The sequence below is a fragment of the Pelophylax lessonae genome, assembly GCF_965119305.1.
Source record: "Pelophylax lessonae genome assembly, chromosome: 7".
NCBI lineage: Eukaryota > Metazoa > Chordata > Amphibia > Anura > Ranidae > Pelophylax > Pelophylax lessonae.
In genome coordinates this window covers 179280701-179305065 of record NC_138774.1, presented here as the reverse complement: position 1 = coordinate 179305065, position 24365 = coordinate 179280701, and the positions used below count along the sequence as shown (strand labels likewise).

The window sequence follows — 24365 nt, the reverse complement described above, 5'->3', positions numbered from 1 at the left end:
TGGTGCTAACCCTGCTAAGAAGCAGAAAGAAAGAGACACAGAGCATTTACCTAAAAACTTGGACGTTTTTTACAGGTTGGTGCAAAGCAAGAACTTTAGACGCAGGAAGCCCAGTGTCAGTACTTCAGTTCCTGCAAGAGGGGGCAAACAAAGGGTTACCTGTCAGCACCCTGAAAAGCCAAGTTTCAGCCATTAGCGTGTTCCTAGAAATTCCCTTAGCAAAGTATCCCTGGGTGATCCGTTTCTTTAAGGCTTTGAATAACAAAGACCAGCAGGAAGTCTCCCATTTCCAATGTGGGACTTGTCCGTAGTTTTGCAGGCTCTCATTAAAGAACCATTTGAGCCATTGGAGTCTTGTTCGGTGAGAACCTTAATCCTCAAGTTTTTTTAGTGGCAATCACTACCGCTAGTGAGCTAGAGACCCTTTCAGTTAAAGCACCTTTCTTACAGATTTTTGCAGATCAAATTATTTTTAAGACCGATCCAGCATTTTTTCCTAAAGTGGTCTCGAAGTTCCATAGAGACCAGGAGATAGTGCTACCTATGTTTTGTTCAGATCCTGTGAAGGAACAGGAAATTAATTTTCACAAGTTAGATGTCAGAAGATGTGTTCTGCAATACTTAACCATCACGAAGGAGTTCAGGAAGTCAGATTCCTTTTTTGTTTTATTTACTAGTTCAAAAAAGGGTACTAAAGCTTCCAGACGCTCAATAGCCAGATGGCTTAGGCTAGCCATTAGTGAGGCTTATAGGCTTTCCAGGAAGGAGATTCGTATGGGTATCAAGGCACATTCTACTAGGGCAATGGCGGCCTCTCAGGCGGAAAGAGCTGGGGCATAGAGGGCACCCAAAAATGAGACTACTGTGTCCTGTTTTGACTGGACTCAGAACCGTTAGGAGACCCTTTGGAAGTCCAATTGGTCTCAAAATGTTAGAAGGGAGCCACCACAGCCAAATACAATACTACAAAATACAGGTTAAGGGGCCATAAGTAACCCCTTGGAACGGCTGCAAAAAGGGATGCTCAAACCAACTCAATGTGAATAAATGAAAAAAACTTTGAGGATCAGAGTTGACACATGGTCTAAAATAACCCCAGCTTGGGGGACATTACAACAGGTTTGTAGAAAACACCAAAACACATATATGACACATAAAAACAATGACACATTCTCACAAGGCCGGCCCCACACATACTCTGGAAGATCAAACCAGTGGAAACCCTAGCAAGCCGCATACATTCCATACGGAATTTGTTGATGCGGCGAGCTCAGGGGTCCAATGGTTAATATGCCACACTATAAATAGATGAAAATGTAGTAGAAAACCAAAAAATTGCACCAAATGACAAGGGATCATAACCATCTTCCATATTCCATTTTTTCAGCTTTTCGCTATACGGCTAATATGGTGGTATCAAAGGAATTCAGTTATGCTCTGTATAGTTCATTGATCAATTCCAATAATATACTCAATAGCAGGCTAAACCATCACATTGAGATTATGGGTACCAGAAAACTGGAATTTTCAAATATGATTACTCCTTGAAGGAAACAGTGTCTAGAAGGAGTGTCTGCAGACCAAGTAAATTGGATTGAAATGTATGGAATCAGTCCCGTGATGATCTGGGGCAAATTTGTTGTTTTAGGGAATATTCAGCAGTTCCTCTTGTATGTGAGGCAACACTGTCAGGCCGGGAGGTCACTATTGGCCCAGGGCCAAATTCACTTCCATGAGAAACAGCTCAATAATGGTGTGAGCCTGCGCAGAATACACATTGTATTGCGTCTCTCCCCTGCTCCCGTACCTTCTGAGTTTGAAGATTATAAGTGACTTTCTGCCCCAGAGGAACGTCTGCCGGCCTGACAGTGTTGCCTCACATACAAGAGGAACTGCTGAATATTCCCTAAAACAACAAATTTGCCCCAGATCATCACGGGACTGATTCCATACATTTCAATCCAATTTACTTGGTCTGCAGACACTCATTCTAGACACTGTTTCCTTCAAGGAGTAATCATATTTGAAAATTCCAGTTTTCTGGTACCCATAATCTCAATGTGATGGTTTAGCCTGCTATTGAGTATATTATTGGAATTGATCAATGAACTATACAGAGCATAACTGAATTCCTTTGATACCACCATATTAGCCGTATAGCGAAAAGCTGAAAAAATGGAATATGGAAGATGGTTATGATCCCTTGTCATTTGGTGCAATTTTTTGGTTTTCTACTACATTTTCATCTATTTATAGTGTGGCATATTAACCATTGGACCCCTGAGCTCGCCGCATCAACAAATTCCGTATGGAATGTATGCGGCTTGCTAGGGTTTCCACTGGTTTGATCTTCCAGAGTATGTGTGGGGCCAGCCTTGTGAGAATGTGTCATTGTTTTTATGTGTCATGTATGTGTTTTGGTGTTTTCTACAAACCTGTTGTAATGTCCCCCAAGCTGGGGTTATTTTAGACCATGTGTCAACTCTGATCCTCAATAAAGTTTTTTTCATTTATTCACATTGAGTTGGTTTGAGCATCCCTTTTTGCAGCCGTTCCAAGGGGTTACTTATGGCCCCTTAACCTGTATTTTGTAGGAAAGAGCTGGGGCTACCCCGGAGCAGATCTGTCGGGCAGCAACCTGGTCCAGCTATACAACCGTTTCCAGACACTACAGACTGGACCTACTATCCGCTAAGGATCAGGCTTTTGGGCGAAAAGTCCTACAGGCGGTAGTCCCACCCTGAAAGGAAGTACTCGCTTATCCTCTCCGAAGTGCCTGTCCTGAAAGACGATAAGGGGAAAATTAAAGTTACTGGTAACGTCTTTTCCAGTAGTCTTTCAGGACAGCACTAATACCCACCCGAAGAAGGTCTGAATATAAGATGATCAGAGGATGGAGGTTAGTATGATATATCTTTGTGTCTCCCCAGTGGCCGGAGGTACTCTTGAAGAACTGAGGCAGCCAGCTGGAGGGAGGCTTAAATCCATTTGATTGTTTGGTGTTTCCTATGAAGGGAGGAGCCAGGTTCTCTCAGAAGTGCCTGTCCTGAAAGATTATTGGAAAAGACATTACCAGTAAGTAACTTTAATTTTTTTTCAGCCAGGTCAGGAGTTAGGACCTATTTTCTAGCTAGGATCTTTGGTCCGGCAACATTTTTAAGTTAGAAAATGTTTTCCTTCTAGATTTTTTCCTGTGAGATTTACAATCAACTGGGCCGCCATTTTGTTGTAGCCTGTGTTTCTATACATGGTGGCCATGTTTGTATAGTCCGGAGGCCATTTTGTTGTGGTTTGCCATTGGAAATAGCGGTGGCCATGACAGTGGAGACCTGTGGGCGCATATTTTGGTGGTTGAAGCCCCTCCTCATCCCCTGGTGCTGACTCCTGGAGCATTTTACTTCCTGATCGTGGCACGTGTAGTGCAGATTCTCCTGGTGGCTGCAGGTGCCTGTTTCTGTGGGTGGTGAGTCTGATGGGGTTCTCTCCCTCTCTGCTGAGGATCGCTTGGTGCTTTGTGCCTAGCGACCAGGTGGTGATGCCAGCGCGGTGGGGGTTGTCCCTTAGCAGTGTTTTACACTTTTTGTGGGGTCCCCCTGGTGACTCATGGAGTCTTTGGAGCACATTTCCCCACCTGATGATCTCTCTGAGGCTGCGGGGCCCTTCGGTCCCACCCATCCATCCATGCACTGACGGCAGTCCTGGAGTCCCTTGTGTCCCGGGTGGAGGTGGCTTGCGGGCAACGGGCTAGCAAAAAGCACTTCCTGCCTTCCCCTGCCTTATCAGATCCTGAATCTGATTTGGCCGTCGCGGACGTGGGTCGCCTGCTGGGTCCGCCTGGAATCCTCTGATAGTGAGGATGATTGCTCCACGTCTGCGATTGCGCAAAAAAAAGGCGCTGGTGGATGCACTGATTGTATCTGTGCATGAGACCCTGAAGATGGAGGACGCAGCTGAAGCTGTGATGGAGGCTCAGGTGCCCTTTGGCACTCACAAGCCATCCAAAGCGACAAAGGTGTTTCCTTTCCCTGCCTATTTTGTCAGAATTGTCGCTAAAGAGTGGGGACAACCAAAGCGTCCCTGTGGGGTTTCTAAGCGCTTTACTAGGCACTACCCCTATGAGGAGTCCCTTTTTAAAAAGTGGACTGTGGCACCGCTGGTGGACCCTCTGGTTTCCAGAATAAATAGGGTGACCATAATTCCGGTTGAAGAGTACCTGGCCTTTAAAGATCTGGCTGACCGGAAGGCGGAGGCTGTGGCCCACACTATGTACACTCTGGCTGGTTCGGCAATTAGGCAGGTATTCATCATCGCCCTAGTGTCGCAAACTCTGTCCGAGTGGGCTAGGCTCCTACACCGTGACCTGGAGGGGGAACAGCTCCCCGTAACCTTTGCCGAGCTGTCGGACCAGCTGGTCCAGGGGCTGCAGTTTATCTGTGATGCCCCTTTAGATGCGGCTCCCCTGATGGCTCACCTCTCTGTTTTGGCAGTGGTCCTTCGGCGTGTCTTTTGGCTCAAGTGTTGGTCTGCGGAGCAGACTTCAAAAAAGGCCTTGACTCAAGGAGATCGCCTGTTTTGAGCTACCCTGGATGACATCATTGAAGGTCTCACAGGGGGGAAGAGTACTTTTTTTTTTTTTACAGGCTACCAAGGGCAAGGAACCTTGTCATAGACGTCGGCCTTCTTTCTCATCAAGTTTTTTTCATCCCTCAGGGTCTACTGACAAGGGCTTGAAGCCTTTCAGGGCCTCTTCTGGAGGATTCAAAACGAACCTGGTCTGGCAGACCAGGCTTCTCCAGACCTATGGACAAGGCTACTTCTGCATGAAGGTGCACCCTCACCCATATCAAGGGTGAGGGGAACATCTTTGCTGGTTTCCGGGACCCGTGGACTTCCAGGGTGCAAGACAAGTGGGTCCACAAAGTAATTTGGTCCGGCTACAAGATCGAGTTTCGCTCTTGTTCCCCAGCAAGGTTTTTTCCTTCCAACTTGTGCCTGTCCCCAGACGGCTTACAGGGGGGCCTGTTTGGGGTGGTACAAGACCTGTTCCTTCAAGGGGTGATTGTCCCGGTTCCGACCTCGGAACGTTTTCAGGGTTTTTACTCATACCTGTTCACAGCCCCCAGGAAGGAAGGCAAAGTGCATCTAATCCTGGACCTCAAGGAGCTAAACTGCTTTGTGTGGGTACAGAAGTTCAGAATGGAATCCATTCGAACGGTGGTGGCATCCCTGCGTCAGGGGGATTTCCATGCCTCTATCGATATCAAGGATGCCTACCTTTTACATTCCAATATGTTCCAGTCACCAGCGTTTTCTTTGCTTTGCTGTGGGAGAGGAGCATTATCGGTTTGTTGCGTTACCCTTTGGTCTCGCATCTGCTCCTCGGGTCTTCACAAAAGTGTTAGCCCCGTGGCTAGCTTTGCTTTGCCAACAGGGGATCACGGTATTGGGCTACTTGGAGGATCTCCTTCTGTGAGCGGAGTCTCCCTCTGTTCTGATGGAGAACCTGGAGATCACAATTTTCAGAAGTCTGCTCTGGTTCTGTCCACAATGGTGGACTATCTGGGCCTGACTCTGGACTCGGCCTTAGCCAGAGTGCTCCTTCCTCTGGACAAACTCCAGAAATTGCAGGCTGCAATTCGCCTCCTGCTGTCCAACAAATAGTCATCCCTCCGGACGTGCTTGCGGGTGCTGAGCCTGATTGTGTCTACTTTCGTGGCAGTTCCATTTGCACAGTTCCATACGAGGTTCCTGCAAAGGGAAAATCTGACCAAATGGAACAAGACTCTGCAGTCTCTGGACAATCAGATCCAGCTGAGTCGGGGCACGAAGGAGTCCTTGATATAGTGAGTTCATTCTCCGGCACTTCAGCTGAGAAAATCCTTCCTCCCCTTGCATTGGACAGTAGTCACCACGGATGCCAGCCTGTCCAGCTGGGGAGGTGTCCTCGGCAAGCACTCTGCTCCGGGGATCTGGACACTGGAAGAGTCCAGACTCCCGATCAATGTCTTGGAACTCCGAGCGATCAGACTGTGTCTGGATCATTGGACGGATCGTCTTCAGGGTTGTCCAGTGCGCATTCAATCAGACAATGCCACAGCCGTGGCTTATGTCAATCCCCAAGGGGGCACAGGAAGTGTCCTGGTGGCTCTGGAGGTAGCCGGCATTCTAAGGTGGGTGGAATGGTTAGGTCCAGCCCTCTCCGCCGTACACATTCCCGGGGTGGAAAATCGGCAGGCGTATTACCTCAGTTGGCAGACGTTGGACCATGGGGAGTGGTCCCTTCATCTGGAGGGGTTAGATCAGCTTTGTCTCCGGTGGGGCCGCCCCGAGGTGGATCTGTCTCGACTCAACAGAAAGGTGCAGAGGTTAGAGACTCAGTCAAGGGATCCTCTGGCAGACGCCACAGACACGCTGGTGGCCCCATGGGGGTCAGTATCGTCTGATTTACGCCTTCCCTATTCTCAAGCTTCTGCCCAGACCTCTACGCAGGATCGATGCAGAAGGGATTCCTGTCATCTCAGTGGCTCCGGACTGGCCTTGCCAGGCTTGGTACGCCAATCGGGTGTGGCTGGTGGCTGACGTTCCTAGGCAGCTTCCTCTCAGGGAGGATCTGCTGTCCCAAGGACCGATCTTCCATCCTGCTTTACAGGCGCTGGCTTTGACAGCCTGGCTGTTGAAGGTCAGGTGCTGAAGGATAGGGGTCTATCTGAGTCGTTGATTCCTACACTGTTGAAAGCTAGGAAATCTACCATTGTATGTGGAAGACGTACATTGCGTGGTGTGAGTTTCTTGTGGTTCTTCCTCGCTCCTTCTCAGTGGCTTAGATCTTGACCTTCATTGAACAGAAATTGGCCTTGAGTACCATCAAGGGTAAGGGGTTGGCTTTGGCAGTCTTCTTCCAATGGCTTTTGGCCTGGTGCGTACCTTTCTTTTGGTTCCTCCAGTGCGGGCTCTGTTGCCGCCTTGGGATCCTAATTTGGTGCTTTCAGCTCTACAGAAGCCTCCCTTTGAAAATATTCAGGAGATTCCGCTGCTTACGCTGTCTCAGAAGGTGGCCTTTTTTAGTGGCTATCACCTCTGCACGCAGGGTGTCGAAACTGGCGGAGTTTTCCTGTCGTTCACATTACCTGGTGATTTACAGGGATAAAGGTGGTTCTTCACCCCTGTCCGTCGTTCCTTCCAAAGGTTGTCTCTGATTTATATTTGAATTAAGACATTGTGAAAAAAGGAAATATAACTGCGCTAACTAATAGACAACAGCAGCAACTTAATTTGTGACAAAGAAATAAATGTAAAGGGCTAAATTGCGCTAATCTGTGCTATATCGACAAGTGATCATCAAACAAAGCACAGTGATTGATAAACACTTAAATGTCCACAATGATGTCAAAACATGTAATCCAGATGACAGACACAGTCCAAATTCCAGAATCCCAGGGTCAGATGAACAAAACAAGTTTCATATAGTCTACTTACCGGAAAACGGAATAGAGTTCGCCCAAAAACTCAGATGATGTTAAATCAACCAGCCTCAGATCGATATGCTCAGATTATCCTCTCATTGACAGGTGGCGATCTCCACAAGTCTGGGCGTTGAAGAGAGGAAAGTGCATCACATCGGGCGTCTCATTTCCATCTCCCTCAAAGATGTAGCAGCTTTTTGTTGGAGGGTTCTCATAACTTTCTTCAGTGATTTTTGTAAAGGGAATTTTGTACTCCTCACAGTATTCAACCGTTTTTTTCACCGTCTCGAATGGATCTCCTGCACTGAAGTCAAAGGACAAAATCAGATCTACTTTGCGGTGAGGAGGTAACACTAACGGGTACGGAGTATTAATTTCCAAACCGGCGTCCACCAGACAGATCTGCTCTTTATGCAAGAGGTCGCAGTCTTCTGGGATTTTATCTGGCTGGTATCAGGGATACTGCTGCTAAGCTCCCCAGGTAAAAGGAAGTACACACCACTGTTGTTTTTTCCCCCTTTTTACCACAGCCATAGGCCTATGGCTGTGGTAAAAAGGGGGAAAAAAACAACAGTTTTTTTCCTACGGCTAATAATAGGCCTATGGCTGTGGTAAAAAGGGGGAAAAAAACAACAGTGGTGTGTACTTCCTTTTACCTGGGGAGCTTAGCAGCAGTATCCCTGATACCAGCCAGATAAAATCCCAGAAGACTGCGACCTCTTGCATAAAGAGCAGATCTGTCTGGTGGACGCCGGTTTGGAAATTAATACTCCGTACCCGTTAGTGTTACCTCCTCACCGCAAAGTAGATCTGATTTTGTCCTTTGACTTCAGTGCAGGAGATCCATTCGAGACGGTGAAAAAAACGGTTGAATACTGTGAGGAGTACAAAATTCCCTTTACAAAAATCACTGAAGAAAGTTATGAGAACCCTCCAACAAAAAGCTGCTACATCTTTGAGGGAGATGGAAATGAGACGCCCGATGTGATGCACTTTCCTCTCTTCAACGCCCAGACTTGTGGAGATCGCCACCTGTCAATGAGAGGATAATCTGAGCATATCGATCTGAGGCTGGTTGATTTAACATCATCTGAGTTTTTGGGCGAACTCTATTCCGTTTTCCGGTAAGGAGACTATATGAAAGTTGTTTTGTTCATCTGACCCTGGGATTCTGGAATTTGGACTGTGTCTGTCATCTGGATTACATGTTTTGACATCATTGTGGACATTTAAGTGTTTATCAATCACTGTGCTTTGTTTGATTATCGCTTGTCGATATAGCACAGATTAGCGCAACTTAGCCCTTTACAATTAAGACATTGTGTTGCCTTCCCTGTGTCCCAGGCCTAAACATCCAGAGGAAATTGCCTTGCATGCCTTGGATGTGGTCCGGGCACTTGGGGTGTACCTGGCAGCTACGGAGTCTTTCAGGAAGTCAGACTCTCTCTTTGTGCTCACGGATGGACCTCGAAAAGGGTTGTCTGCTTCCTCTGCCACCATTTCCAGATGGATCAGACAGACGGTAGTTCAGGCCTATTGCATTGTGCATGCTTCTTTTAGCCGCAAGATTTTGGAGGCTGCTTTTAAGAGGACCTGATCCTCTTTGAGAGTGTGTTGTTTTTTTCAGGTGGGCTCCATTTGTTTGGTTGAGCTCCTGTTGCCTGGTTGGCTATTGTTTAGCCTTGGGAATTTTTTTCTTGTTCCCACCCCTCATGTTTAACACTGCTTTGGCACATCCCAATGGTTATGTATATCGGGAGCTGTGTCCGTCAATGAACCAAAGAGAAAATGGGATTTTTGCCTTACCTTAAAATCCATTGCTCTGATGTTCATTGATGGACACAGCACCCACCCCTCTGTGGAGTTATAATTCTCCTGATACTGCTTGTAACAAAACTGGTGGCTATAGCAGAGAGAGGGAGTATGCCCCCTGGGACTGCCCGTGGGTGTAGCCAGAATAATTTTCTACCTAGTGTTGTAGTGGGCAGTATAACCCAATGGTTATCAGGAGCTATGTCTGTCAATGAACATCAGAGAAATGGATTTTACGGTAAGTCAAAAATCCCTTTTTTTTTTTAACACAAATTGTTAGTGTCATTTTGTTTTTGTTTTTTTTTTTATGGCTAGTTGGTAAGTATGCTGTGAAATACATTTTTTTTTCTCCTTTCAAAGCTCTTCCATGTGCAGCTTACTCTAAGGCCTAATGCACACAGAACATAAAACATGTCTCTTTTACCTGCATTTAACTTTTTTTTCTTTCTTCCCCTTAGCCCCAAAGTGTACCTTTATCTCTGTCTGTGTAGCCATGGACACATATTTACAGGGATATTAGAAGAGGAGAATATAGAGACTGGAAAAAAAAAAAAAAGAAAACATTACTTGCACATTCAGAAAAGGAGCTTTTAGACAGAAAACGCTAGGCACATTTTTAGTACTTGAGCATTTATTCATTCCAATGGCCAAAATTAATTCATATTCTGGCCAGTAGAATGAACGCCCAAATGATTTACGCACCTAAACGTGTCTGCAAAACGCAGCTTTGGGCGTGTTTTTTAGGCTGCTTTTTCCTCTCCTAGAGCAAAGGCATCAAGGGGAGGGAAAAAAAACATCCTGTGCACATAAGGACTTACCTTACCAATGTTGTGGTGTGAACAAGACACATAAAACAATTGTATTCTTTTTTTTTGCTATACAGCGACCTGTGTTTAACAGGTACAGGAAAAAAAAACACAGGTCTTAGCGCATGGTGTAAAAAAGCCTTTTGTATATATTATAGAATTGTTATTAGAGTAGTAATATGGTCGGCCAGACACTCATATTTATCAAGCAACTTTCTGAACAGTTACAAAAATGGGTAAAAATTAGGTTGATCAGACTGAGTGTATGTCCAGTATCACATTTCTGCTAGATTCAAACCGAGCTCTTCTAGAACAGTCATAGAACTGAATGGTGGTGTTATACGCAGTGCCTTTAACCCTTTCCCAAAGCTCTAATCTGCAGACCCACTTTGCCTTATTTGTTTTATTTATTTTTTTACTACTTTCTGTTCTTCTACCTTTTATATTTTCTCTAAACTTTTTGCAGCTTCCTGTGCTTCCTACAACTTTTCTTTTCTCAGTCCTCAGGGCCACAACTTCCCTTGTCAGAATCCGTCCACTCCATTCTGGTCAGGTACTGCATTTATCCTAATGAACACAGCCACTCCTAGTTGGGGGTTTGAAGGCAATACAATGACTGATTAAACATATGCTCTCTGATACTATTGTATATAACGCAAGCATGTTAAACATTTAATGATAAGCAGACGTAAAGTGGTATTAAACCCCCAAAACAAAAATGCAATTAATTACAGCTTACCAATTCTTAGATGTGATGGTTGAATTTTTCCCCTTTTTTTTTTTTGTTTTTCACCCGGTGATCCAGGCCAGTAAGACCTGTTATTTTCTAACGTCCTTTAACAGACACAAGCTGTCCAGCAAAAGTGGCAGTTAGAAGGTTGAAAAAAAAAAAAAATTAACACTTACAATGCTTACAATGATCCACTTTTATTCATTTTTCTAAAACATTTATCCCAAAAGAAAAAAAATGTTGCTGCATTTGCTTATAAAGTGTTTTCTGGAGTTCAGCTTCAAATTTAATAGTCAAATCCATCTAAATCTGCTAATCTAACACTATGCTCTCCCCAGTCTGACAATGCTACGTGTCCAAAGGTGTCTGTTTTACTGCTTCTTTCAGAATGCAGACCCTCTAAGACCAGGGTTGCCATCCCTCCATGTTTTCTTTTATAGTCAATACATGCAAAATTTACTGACATTCTGAAATATGACAAACTCCTATTATAATCTAAGATAATTGATATTTCAAGGCAGTATAAACAATATGTAGACACTAACCATACTCATAACAAGTAATCTGCCTGGCTTTACAATAAACTCAAAACAGAATGTGAGCATGTCTACAGTTATGTGAACATTATGCATGAGCAGGTTTTCCCAAAAAGTGGGAGGGGCTTGAAGGGAGATCGTTAAACAGAATCTGTGCTTAGTCACTGTATACACTGCACACATAGCACATTCCTTGTATCCACAAGATATTCCTATTTACTGTGCAACAACTGACAGCCTCAAAGACACAAACCTCAGAACAAAGGATCGTTTAAAAAAAATTAAACATCTCCATTACATATGCTTTTATGCAAATAAAAAGGGGATAATTTTTTCTGACTAAGCCTACCTTCAAGAAGAACTTCAATAAAACCAGCAACTGTTAGGACAATGAACACCGTGATCAGAACTATGTATTGTACAACATAATTTTTTAGAGTACAGGAGTGAGTAATATACAAAACAAGAGTGCAGCGGTCAGGATGCACCCTCTGTTCACATCAGAGTCACGCCTTATCAAAGTCCGTAGCATTCCACTATACATCAGGGTTCCAAGAGTCTCTGCTTGCCACAGAGTTCCCCTTTGAACCAAAGTTTCTTCAGCATTCCCTCTTACAATCAGGGTCCACAAAGTTCCCCCATACATTGGTGTCCCCCGAGCCACCGCTACATCAAAGTCACCAGAGTTCCTCTCTACACCAGGGTTCCCAGAGTTCAACCTTACATCATGGTCCGCAGGATCCTTTTACGCCAGGGTCTACAGGGTTTCCACTTACATTGTAATGGGAAACTCTGCAGACCCTGACGTAAAGGGGAATACTGCGGACCATGATGTAAGGGGGGGAATGCTACGGACTCTTGTGTAAAGGGGAACTCTGATGCAGTGGGATCTTTGGTCACCAGTTCGACCCCCCCCCCCCCCAACTCAGAGTTTGCAGAATTACTCCTTACATTAGAATCCACAGAGTTTCCCCTCGCACTGTAAGGGGGAACTCTGATGTGTGGGGTGGTCTTGTGATCCTTTACACCAGAGTCTGCAGAGTGAATACACTAAGGTAAGGGTGAGTGAGGACACTAACATAAAGGGGAACATTGTATCTGTGTCCTCACTCCTCCCCCTTACTTTACCAACCCCCTACAGGGTGACTGACCAGCTGCCCTGCATTCTATTTGGCCAGGGCAGTGGCTCTGTGGCATTGAGCTATTATACTGTCCTTTAGTAGTGTTGTCACTGTACTGCAGCATAAATAGTCCTGTGTGGTGGGAAACTGAGGCCACTACCCCTCCTTGCAGTTTCTCTTATTAAAAGTTGAAAAACGGCGCAGTCTCACACACACACCCCTGGGACAAGGAGCTGAGCCCTTTCTCTCTCAACCAATTCAAGTTGAGACTGGCGAACTCAAACACATTTACAGGCGGTTGGCTCCCCTGTCTAAGGTAGAAAGTGTGTTACAGCGTGATCACCAGGTCAGATAATGGAAAAGCCTAAAGAAATAAAACAAATGCAGCCACCATATCTAAGGATTGGTAAACTACATTATATTACATTTTTGTTTTTGGGTTCATAACCACTCTAATCTCCACTGAGGGTCACTATACTTAATTTCCGGTTCACACTAATGCGATCACAGACATTGCATATTATTCGGAGCGCACTGCTCCCAAAATCACATGCGATGTCTGTGCGGTGCGAGTTCAGCCATACAGTTTGTATGGCTGAATTCACACCGCAATCGCAGTGAACACACACAGGACCCTTTTTTTGGTCCGCAGCAGAATTAGATCGCATGGTGGTTCACACGAGTGCGATCCAATTCCTGTACGAACTGTCAGATCGCACTGCGATATGGAATCTGATCTGGGGGTGTCGTTGACTTTGAATTGACACCCCCAGGATATCGCATATGGCAGTGTGAACTGCCTGTGCTGCGGATGCGATACGGGAACACGCAGTATATTCTCAGTGTTCCCACATCGCAATAGTGTGAACCGGGACTAAAGCAGTATTAAATCCCCAAATAAACATTTATTATATCGCAGCTTTCCAATTCTTAGGTGAGGGGCTACATCTGTTAATTTTTTTACTTTTGTTTCCACCTGGTGATCTAGACCGTAAGTAAAGGACATGCTAACCTAAAGGAAAAAATGCAGCCACCACATTTAAAGATTAGTAAACTGCAATATTCTATAATTAGGTTTAATACCACTTTAATTCCTATTAAATATATGAAAAATAATGCAACAGTTTCAATGCACAAAACAAAATATGGATTCTTTGTAACTTACTACTTTACAAGAAGAAATGTTTTTTTAGCCTTTAAATTGATTCAAGTGTGACATGCCACTTGTAGTGTAGTGAACAGCACCATCTTGTGGCTGTTTGTAGGTATTGCAGCATGAAAGTTTCAGGTACCAGATACTGTAAGTATGTAGCAACACTATAGTTTAAGTATAAATCTACTGCAGTTCATCATCAGCTTTTAGCAGCTATGCGGTTGCTTAGGTACTGCAGACCATAGCTCTTCATCTCCTAATATATTAAACATAAATTATATACTATCCCAAGGAGATGAAGTTAAATACTACCTTTTCCCCACTTTAGGCAACTTTAATCTAAAGGCTTGTATTAGCAACTTTTACTAAAATGTCTGTTTTTCAGCCATGGTGCTCTCTATCTTCCAGCAGAGGGTTTAATTGCAATGCCATGGGAGACAGAACAGAACTAAATTTTTGATTGCAGGCTATGGAGTCATTATGTATTTCATTTAGAAAAATCTATTACAACTAAAAAGCATTGCTTTAGTAAAAAATGTAGCAGTGGGTGAGATCTTCTCCATATTTAGTACATCATTTCCTCACCTGCTCTGCCTTTTTCTTCACCCACCCTGCCTCTTACCTCCTCCTGTCCATTCTCCGTATCCTCATCTGCATGTATTTCCTACAGGTCTCCAGCAGAATTCTGGCATGATGTCTGCTTACTCTTTGTAAAATGTGGCTTCTAGTTCAAAGTCTCAGAGCTTTGTAGTAACTTGAAAGCCAAGATATTCCACTAAGTGTTCCACATCCCCTCTAAACACTTGTCTGTGTCGATTCAGAACACTGTCTGTCTATAGCAGCGATAGTTCTCTCTCTTCCCTCTCACAGGCCATTGGCTCCTGCTGTTCTCAATTAAATCATGTGAGGAGAGGGCGGGGCTGAGCCACACTGTATGTGTCCATAGGTGCACACAGTCTGGCTCAGAGGCAAGCCCACATGTGCGCCACCATATGAAGTGGCTTCTTTTGGCGGCGCACAGAGGAGAAGGAGCAGCGGACAGTGCTGGCAGGGGACCCCAGAAGAGGAGGCTTAGGGCTGCTCTGTGCATTTGTATTGCAGGTAAGTATAACCTGTTTGTCTTTTTTTATATTAATTTGAAGTGAGTAGTTTTAAGCAGTTGTAAAGGCTATATTAAAAAAAAAAAAAAATAATAATAATAAAAATCACACACTCATGGGAATTAAAAAAAACAGTAGAAAAGGAAGAGGGGGTTTCCAGATCTGTCACAAATGAACAGAAGTGGAACCAGAGGGGATTTAAATGTGCCACTGATACAATAACTTTTTCCAGATTTAGTCCGTATTTAAAACTTCATAAATGTATATATATGGAAAATCTACAAAGCAAACAGTACATATGTTAGCCAACAATGTAAATAATTTGAAACCTATCCAAGGTTAATGCTTTCATTTTAGTATACTTAAAAGCATTAACCTTGGATATGTTTCAAATATATATTAAGAATATTCTGAAACAGCTGGAGCCTGAGGAAGCACTCACAGCGAAACGCATAGTTCCAGCAACTATCTGTATTTTCATACAGTTCCATTGTGGGGTTGTTGAAGTTTAAGTATTCTATTCTTTGTACAATGCATGTATATAAAATTGTAATAAATATGTATGTTCGTCTGTTTTTAATACATATGAAATAAAAATCTTTTTATGAATTTTTAAATACGGACTGAATCTGGAAAAAGTTATTGAATCAGTGGCACATTTAAACCCCTCTGGTTCCCTTCTGTTCATTTGTGACAGATCTGGAAACCCCCTCTTCCTTTTCTATACAAATTTCGACAACGGGGAAGGTGTCAATTAACTACCAACGATTAGTAAAGCCAATCTCTCCCCCTTCACAACCATAAAAAAAAAACAGTAATGTCAGTGGCGGCTGTTGCTCAAAATTTTTTTTTGGGGGGGGGGGGGCGCAAACAGAAAAATGTAATAGGCATTGCTTTGCGGCAAAAAACGCTGTAAAAAATTACGTGACTTTGAGGTCACAAAAGTGTGAAAGGGGCCTTCAGTAATTAAGGTATAGTGTGCCCCCTTTCAATGCAGAGACTAGCGTGCCCCCTTTCAATACAGAGGGACCAGCGTGCCCCCTTTCAATGCACAGTGACCAGCGTGCCCCCTTTCAATGCACAGTGACCAGCGTGCCCCCTTCCAAACAGTGACCAGCATGCCCCCTTTCAATGCAGAGAGACCAGTGTGCCCCCTTCAATGCAGACCAGCATACATGCCCCCTTCAATGCAGTGACCAGCGTACATGCCCCCTTTAATGCAATGAACAGCGTACATGCCTTCTTCAATGCAGAGTTCAGCGTGCGTGCCCCCTTCAGTGCAATGAACATTGTGCCGTTCCCCCACAATGCAGAGTTCGGCATGCATGCTCCCTTCAATGCAATGAACATTGTGCCCTGCCCCCACAATGCAGAGTTCAGCATGCGTGCCCCCTTCAATGCAATGAACATTGTGCCGTGCCCCCACAATGCAGAGTTCGGCATGCGTGCCCCCTTCAATGCAATGAACATTGTGCTGTGCCCCCACAATGCAGAGTTCAGCGTGTGTGCCCCCTTCAATGCAATGAACATTGTGCCGTGCCCCCACAATGCAGAGTTCAGCGTGCGTGCCCCCCCCCCCCCCCCCGAGACCAGTGCACTTACCTGTAGCAGCCCGGCGGCGGCGGCAGCTTCTCTTCTCTTCAGTCCCGGACTCCCGGCGGGCGGCTTCTTCTCACTCCGGCGGCGACGGCTTCTATTCTCTTCAGTCCCGGACTCCCGGCGGGTGGCTTCTCCTAACTCCGGCGGCGCGTCTTCTCTGGTCCTCCCGCTCCCGCCTCCTCGGCCAATGGCATGGGGTATTAGACCGGCTTCCTGATTGGCCAGGAGGAGGATCGGTGTGACAATAGCGAATTTTCATTCGCTATTGTCACACAATGGGTGGGCTCTGGGCTCACTGCTCTGCGCCCCGGGACCACCCTTTGCATCACCCTATTAGAGCCTCTGGCTCTAATCAGGTGATAAAAAAAAAAAACCCCATTAAGCTCCATGCGTCCGGCTCCCTGCATGCAGATTAGGCCGGACGCATGGATGGGGGGGCGGCGCCCCTGCGCCCTGTATACACCAGCCGCCACTGAGTAATGTTACTTTTATGGCGGTACGGTCCCCTTAACATTGTCTGTGCCTGATTCATGAAAGTTGTGTGACAGTTTTGGTACAAATACTGACACATGCCAGATTCAGGTAGTTCTTATTACTGAAACTTTTAGAATCTGTCAATATGGCCGGGACAGATTCTAAAAGAATAACTTCCAGTTCTCAGATAAGCAAACTGGCATTAATTAAACTGTTGGTAGAAAAGTCAGCGTTGTGAAAGGTTTCTGCTTGTCAGCCGTGATGTACACTGAGCAACGCAGCTCAGCGAACATTTACGCCCCACCCCCTTCCCCTCCCGATCTGTGCCACTGCGATGTGACTCAAGTTGTCATCCTGACCCAGCCATTCAAGTGGCCAAAGACACAGGGCACAAAGCCCAGATTGACAGGTAAGGGTGCCATAATATGCTGGTATGCTGTGCATACTAGTACATTATAGCGTAACCCACTTGGGGATCCCAAAGAGAACAAACTACAGTAGACTGTACTACGGCTTTAAGACAAATTCAGAGTTGGCTTATAGGGAGGGTGTTGTTCATTACTTAATCTGGTTGAATGTTTTCTAGATTCAATTAATTGGTTGCTAGGACGAAGGCCACCCATATCCTAGCTACCAATGATGCAGTTATACTGAACTGACCATGGGTGGCGCCTGATAGGGAACTCTTAACAGGCTAGTAGTTTTCCATTAGGTCTGCCTTGCTGTGGTTGACAACGGAAAGCAGTAGGCAGATTCCATATCTGCTATTCCCTGGAATCATTGGAATCCATCTATTGCCATCCTCTGTCAATCACAGAGTTCTTCCCTCTCCAGCACTCAGGTAGGAACAGGTGCTTGCATACAGCTGCCAATACCAAGTGGAATGGCTGTACGTGGTTGTACTGTTGTGTAACTGATCATTATGCATCAAAATTTACTTGCACATGCACGTATGGCATATTTCCCCAAACACACCATTTTTGTGTACACTGTTACCACATGCGCAGGTGACGCCAGTAAAAAAGAAATAATTTTTACACCATTATAGCTGTACAACCATTCACTTGTTTTAGCAGATTTTGCAGCACCTGCTGCGGCCCTCTGGGCATGGGAAAGCACTGGAGATTTTATGCTTGAGGACACGTTTTTGTGTATGAGGCCTACATAAAGCTACCTTTTCTGTTGGCTCGTGCTTCAGTGTAGTGGATAGCCACAGATCCCAGGATCCCACCCCTCTCCACAGTGTTTCTTGCTTGTATAGGACATGAGGCTGCCTGTGGAATCCTGCCTTTTATTGTCATTTCTGTTTCACCTTCACGTAGATAAATAAGAAAAAAGGTAGAGAAAATGTGTTCTATACATTCGAAAACTCGTAAAATAAAACCATAAAGTATGGTGTAGGCCATCTACAATATTTATAGACAGAGATTAGGGGGTCCGGCAATACATGGTATGTCTTCAGTAATGGTGTTACGTGGGTTTCATCTCTGACATTTGCTCATCATCACTTCTCTCTGTGTCATACTGTTACACCTGTATCATTTTCCACCAAACTCAAATTAGTACCAGAGAAAAAAAAAAAACATTTAAACACTAACAACCTACACACAATACAGGGGTAGCTATGTGGAATAAACTTTGGCTGTCTTCCCCCGTTAGATCAATGTATTGACCAGAGTCACCACCCAACCTGAAACTGCTTGTAAAAGTAAAGTATTTGTATAATTACTGATATTCTGTTGCTTGGGCTTGCTGGTGCTGTAACATCATTTCCTGTCTCTCTCCGCAGTGTTCACACCTCGTCCTATAGGGACCGCAGTTGCCAGGTACAACTTTGCCGCCAGGGACATGCGAGAGCTGTCTCTACGGGAAGGAGACATCGTGAAAATCTACAGTCGGATGGGAGGAGACCAGGGCTGGTGGAAAGGAGAAACAAATGGAAAAGTAAGAGCAGAAGCTAACCATTGATAGTTTATGGCAGCAATGACTGGCATGTTATGCCACTGCTTCCCTGCAGGGATACATAAAGATGATGTTAATAATATACAGTATATTATCAAGCTGACAACAATAGTTCTATTTTCAATAAAACTGAAAGCAATAGTTATGTATTCAGTTTAGTTTAATATCCACTGTATACCTGAACACTAAAGATACAAGTTCATTGCCAGGGAAACATGGACAGACAACATCCTGAGGAGAAGCAGACACTGCATGTGCTTGCTCATTACTGATCAGAGCAAAGGGCTGCGGAACACTGTAATCTAAAGAGATTTGAGGATGCTCTTTTTTTTATAGTCAGTGCTTTTCCTTTGCTACTTGTATATAAAATGTTTTGTACAATAGGTGTGCAGCCTGTTATTTCATCTGAACTCACTGTGGTCTCTCTGCACAGATCGGCTGGTTCCCCTCCACCTATGTAGAAGAGGAAGGTGTTCAGTGACGGTGGGCCCATGGGTGAAATTTACACCCCCTTCCAGACTTCTGTAATTCTTTGCACAAACAATGGATGAGACCCCTGCAGCCCATGCACGGGCTAATGAACTGTCCATGCCTCTTCTCCTGCCCGATGGTCTTCCTTGTTGGTATTACATGTATATAAGATTTATAATTCTGATGGCAGTGGAACGGAAAGTGGAACTGTAACATGGAATGTTGATTTTGCCTATTTTAAAAAAAAAATTTGAAATAAATCAGTCTCTGGCTGCATTTTCTTCCTTCAGGCTTCGACAGGGATAGGCCCACTTTCTCCTTTCATATAGTTAAGAGATTCTGATGATCAAGAAAGCTGCTTTTGTTGGCTTAAAAGAGGACCTGTTATTTCTTCACCAATCAGTTGTGGGAAAGTTATAGAATTTTCTTTAATTATAGCATTTGCCAAAAAGCAGAGAAAGTTTGGCCTTTCAGTGGGCCAGTTACTCCTTTTTGCTGGATAAGGAAAATCTTGAAAAGCCCAACTCCAGGCTTTTTTTTTGTGTGTTTGAGGGTGGGAACATACAGTTGTGCTCATAAGTTTACATAACTTGGCAGAATTTGATTTCTTGGCCATTTCTCCGAGAATATGAATGATAACACAAAATCGTTTCTTTCACTCATGGTTAGTGTTTGGCTGAAGCCATTTATTATCAATCAACTGTGTTTACTCTTTTTAAATCATAATGACAACAGAAACTACCCAAATGACCCTGATCACAAGTTTACACACCCTGGTGATTGTGGCCTGATAACATGCACACAAGTTGACACAAATGGGTTTGAATGGCTATTAAAGGTAACCATCCTCACCTGTGATCTGTTTGCTTGTAATTAGTGTGTGTGTATAAAAGGTCAATGAGTTTCTGGACTCCTGAAAGACTTTGCATCTTTCATCCAGTGTTGCACTGATGTTTCTGGATTCTGAGTCATGGGGAAAGCAAAAGAATTGTCAAGGATCTGTGGGAAAAGGTAGTTGAACTGTATAAAACAGGAAAGGGATATAAAAAGATATCCAAGGAATTGAGAATGCCAATCAGCAGTGTTCAAACTCTAATCAAGAAGTGGAAAATGAGGGGTTCTGTTGAAACCAAACCACGGTCAGATAGACCAACTAGAATTTCAGCCACAACTGCCAGGAAAAATTGTTCGGGATGCAAAGAAAAACCCACAAATAACTTCAGGTGAAATACAGGACTCTTTGAAAATGTGGTGTGGCTGTTTCAAGATGCACAATAAGGAGGCACTTGAAGAAAGATGGGCAGCATGGTTGAGTCGCCAGAAGAAAGCCATTACTATGCAAATGCCACAAAGTATCCCGCTTACAATACGCCAAACAGCACAGAGACAAGCCTCAAATCTTCTGGCACAAAGTCATTAGGCGTGATGAGACCAAAATTGAGCTTTTTGGGCACAACTATAAACGCTACATTTGGAGAGGAGTCAACAAGGCCTATGATGAAAGGTACACCATTCCTACTGTGAAACACAGAGGTGGATCGCTGATGTTTTAGGGATGTGTGAGCTACAAAGGCACAGGAAATTTGGTCAGAATTTATGGCAAAATGAATGCAGTATGTTATCAAAAAATACTGGAGGAAAATTTGCATTCATCAACCTGGAAGCAGTACATGGAATGTACTTGGACATTCCAAGATAACAATGATCCTAAACACAAGACCAAGTCGACCTGTCATTGGCTACAGCAGAATAAACTGATGGCCCTGTAGTGGCCATCTCAGTCTCCTGACCTCAATATCTTTGAGCCACTCTGGGGAGATCTCAAACGTGCAGTTCATGCAAGACAGCCCACGAATTTACAGGAACTGGAGGCTTTTTACCAGGAAGAATGGGCAACTTTACCATCTGAGAAGATAAAGAGCCTTAGTCACAAAGACTTCAAGCTGTCATTGATGTTAACCACTTAAGCCCTGGAGGATTTGGCTGCTCAAAGACCAGAGCCCTTTTTTCAACTTGGCACTGCGTAACTTTAACTGACAATTGCGCGGTCATGCAATGCTGTACCCAAACGAAATTTACGTACCTTTTTTCCCCACAAACTGAGCTTTCTTTTGGTGGTATTTGATCACCTCTGCGCTTTTTATTTTTTGCGATATTAATAAAAAAAGAGCGAAAATTTTGAGATAAAATTACATTTTCAACTTTGTCTTTTAAAAAATATCCAATATACTCAATTTATGTCATATATTTTGGCCAAAATGTATTTAGCTACATGTCTTTGACAAAACAAATCTCAATGTATGTATTTTTATTGGTTTGCGCAAAAGTTATAGCGTCTACAAACTATGGTGTAAATACTGGAATTTACGCAGCTTTAATTTCTGACTGCCTATCTCATTTCATGAAGTGCTAAAATGGCAGGGCAGTACAAACCCCCCCCCCCCCCCAAATTACCACTTTTTGGAAAGTAGACATCCTAAGGAATCTCCTGAGAGGCATGCTGAGCTCATTGAATATTTCATTTTTTTTTGTCACAGGTGTTTTTTTTTTAACACAGTTGTCATTGAAATGATATATTGTTCACACATGCCATGGGTATATGTGTAATTACACCCCAAAATATATTCTGCTGCTTCTCCTGAGTACAGGGATACCACATATGTGAGACTTTTTGGGAGTCTAGCTGTGTACGGAACCCAGAAAACCAATCACCACCATCAGAATTTCAAAGAGCGTACATTTTTCATTGCATTTTCTCACTACCTACAACGGTTTAGGAGGCCCTGAAATGTCAAGATACCACAAAACTCCCCCCAAATGACCCCATTTTGGAAAGTAGACACCCCAAGCTGTTTGCGGAGAGGCATGGTGAGTCCATGGAATATTTCATATTTTGCCACAAGTTTTGGGAAAATTAAAAAAATGTTTTTTTTTAAACAACACCCCAAAATACATTCTTCTGCTTCTCCTGAGTATGGGGATACCTCATGTGTGAGACTTTTTGGGAGCCTAGCTGTGTACAGGAACCCGAAAACCAATCACCACTTTCAGGTTTTCAAATGGTGTAAATTGTGCATTTCACCTCCGCACTACCTGTCACAGTTTCGGAGGCCCTAAAATTTCAAGATCGCACAAAACCCCCCCAAATGACCTCATTTTGCAAAGTAGACACCCCAAGCTATTTGCTGAGAGGCAAGGTGAGTCCATGGAATATTTTATATTTTGCCACAAGTTTCGGGAAAATTACATTGTTTTTTTTTATTTATTTTTAATAACACAAAGTTGTCACTAAAACATATATTGCTCACACATGCCATGGGTATATGTGGAATGACATTCTGCTGCTTCTCCTGAGTACAGGGATACCACATGTGTGAGACTTTTTTGCAGTCTAGCCGAGTACAGGACCCTGAAAACCAATCACCACTTTCAGGCTTTCCAAGGGCGTAAATTGTTGATTTCACTCCTGACTACCTATCAGTTTCGGAGGCCATGAAATGCCAAGACAGCACAAACCCCCCCCCCCCCCAAAATGACCCCTTTTCGGAAAGTAGACACCCTAAGCTAATTGCAGAGGCATGTTGAGTGTTTTGCAGTTCTCACTTTTTGTCACAAAGTTTTGGAAATTGAAAAAAGAGGGAAAAAAATGCATTTTCCTGTTTTTTTCTTCCTTTTTCCCAAAAAAATTAGAGCTGCAAAATACTCACCATGCCTCTCAGCAAATAGATTGGAGTGTCTTCTTTGCAAAATGGGGTCATTTGGGGGGGTTTTGTGCCATCTTGGCATTTCATGGCAGATAGTAAGGAGTGAAATCAACAATTTACGCCATTAGAAAACCTGAAGGTGGGGATTGGTTTTTGGGGTCCGGTACACAGCTAGACTGCCAAAAAGTCTCACACATGTGGTATCCCTGTACTCAGGAGAAGCAGAAGAATGTATTTTGGGGTGTCATTTCACATATACCCATGGCATGCATGAGCAATATATCATTTAGTGACAACTTTGTGTAAAAAACAAAACAAATTGTCACCTTCCCGAAAATTAGGGCAAAATATAAAATACTCCATGGACTCAATATGCCTCTTAGCAAATAGCTTTGGGTGTCTACTTTCAAAAAGGGGTCATTTGGGGGTAGTTTGAACTGTCCCGGCATTTTATGCTCAATCTTAGCCACACATCACCCACTTTTCTAACCACTTGAAAACCAAGCCTTTTCTGTGACTTTTTGTTTACATGAAAAAATATTTTTTTTACTAGAAAATTACTTTGAACCCCCAAACATTATATATTTCTTTAAAGCAGAGGCCCTACAGAACAAAATGGTGGATGTTGCAAATTTTTTGTCACACGTTATTTGCGCACAGATTTTCCAAACGCAATTTCTGCGAAAAAAAATATATTTTTTTAAAATTTAATTCACAAATACACTATATAATTCCAAATTGTTTGGCAAAATTTAAAAGATGATCTTATGCCAAGTAAATAGATACCAAACATGACATGCTTTAAAAATTGTGCACGCCTGTACAGCGGCAACAAACTACATAGATTTTTAAAAGTCTTTCAGGTTACCACTTTAGACTTACAGAGGAGGTCTACTGCAAGAATTACTGCTCTCGACCTGGCGTTCGCAGCGATACCTTACATGCATGCTGCAATTGTGGTTTACATATAACATTAGACCAATGCTTGCATGTGCCTTTGCGCGCAAGCACGGGGGGACAGGGGGGGCTTGATTTTCTCTGTCGCTCATTGACAGACGTAGTCCTCGTTAATTCAACACACTCGGGTTATGCTGCCCTCCACAGGAGTAGGACTAGACAGGAAAGAAAATACTCTGGCCACACCCTAGGGGCAGTCCCCGAGGGTATATCCTCTCTCTCTCTGCTACAGCAAATCAATTTTTTTCTGTCTAGTCAGGAGTAAGGACCTAGATACCTTGCTGGGATCTTCGGTCCTGGCAGGATTTTTTTCTTAGATTTTTAGACAGCTTTTTTCTCCAGTGTTCCTGTGAGATCTTCAAGCAAGAAAGCTGAACTGGGCGACGGGCTGGATGTTAAGATCCAGTGGTCACCCCAGTTCAGCCTGCGAGCGCGTGCAGGCCATAGCTCCGCGCTGGGTCGGCCGCGACATAGTCC

At 43.9% G+C, this 24365-nt stretch overlaps 1 protein-coding gene across 8 annotated transcripts in view; it reads left to right on the top strand.

The window, feature by feature from the left end:
* VAV2 (vav guanine nucleotide exchange factor 2) overlaps positions 1–19495 on the top strand; it is a 480427-nt gene extending 460932 nt beyond the window's left edge. For 5 of the 8 annotated variants that reach the window (XM_082264462.1, XM_082264465.1, XM_082264464.1 and 2 more), the window contains 3 exons: positions 10548–10634; positions 18584–18738; positions 19190–19495. In XM_082264462.1, coding sequence (XP_082120588.1) covers positions 10548–10634; positions 18584–18738; positions 19190–19237 — 290 coding nt within the window. In that variant the 3' untranslated portion in view covers positions 19238–19495. Of the gene's footprint in view, positions 1–10547; positions 10635–18583; positions 18739–19189 lie in introns of those variants that run through there. The other 3 variants (XM_082264466.1, XM_082264469.1, XM_082264467.1) reach the window with 2 other exon arrangements.
* Positions 19496–24365: the final 4870 nt, after the last annotated feature.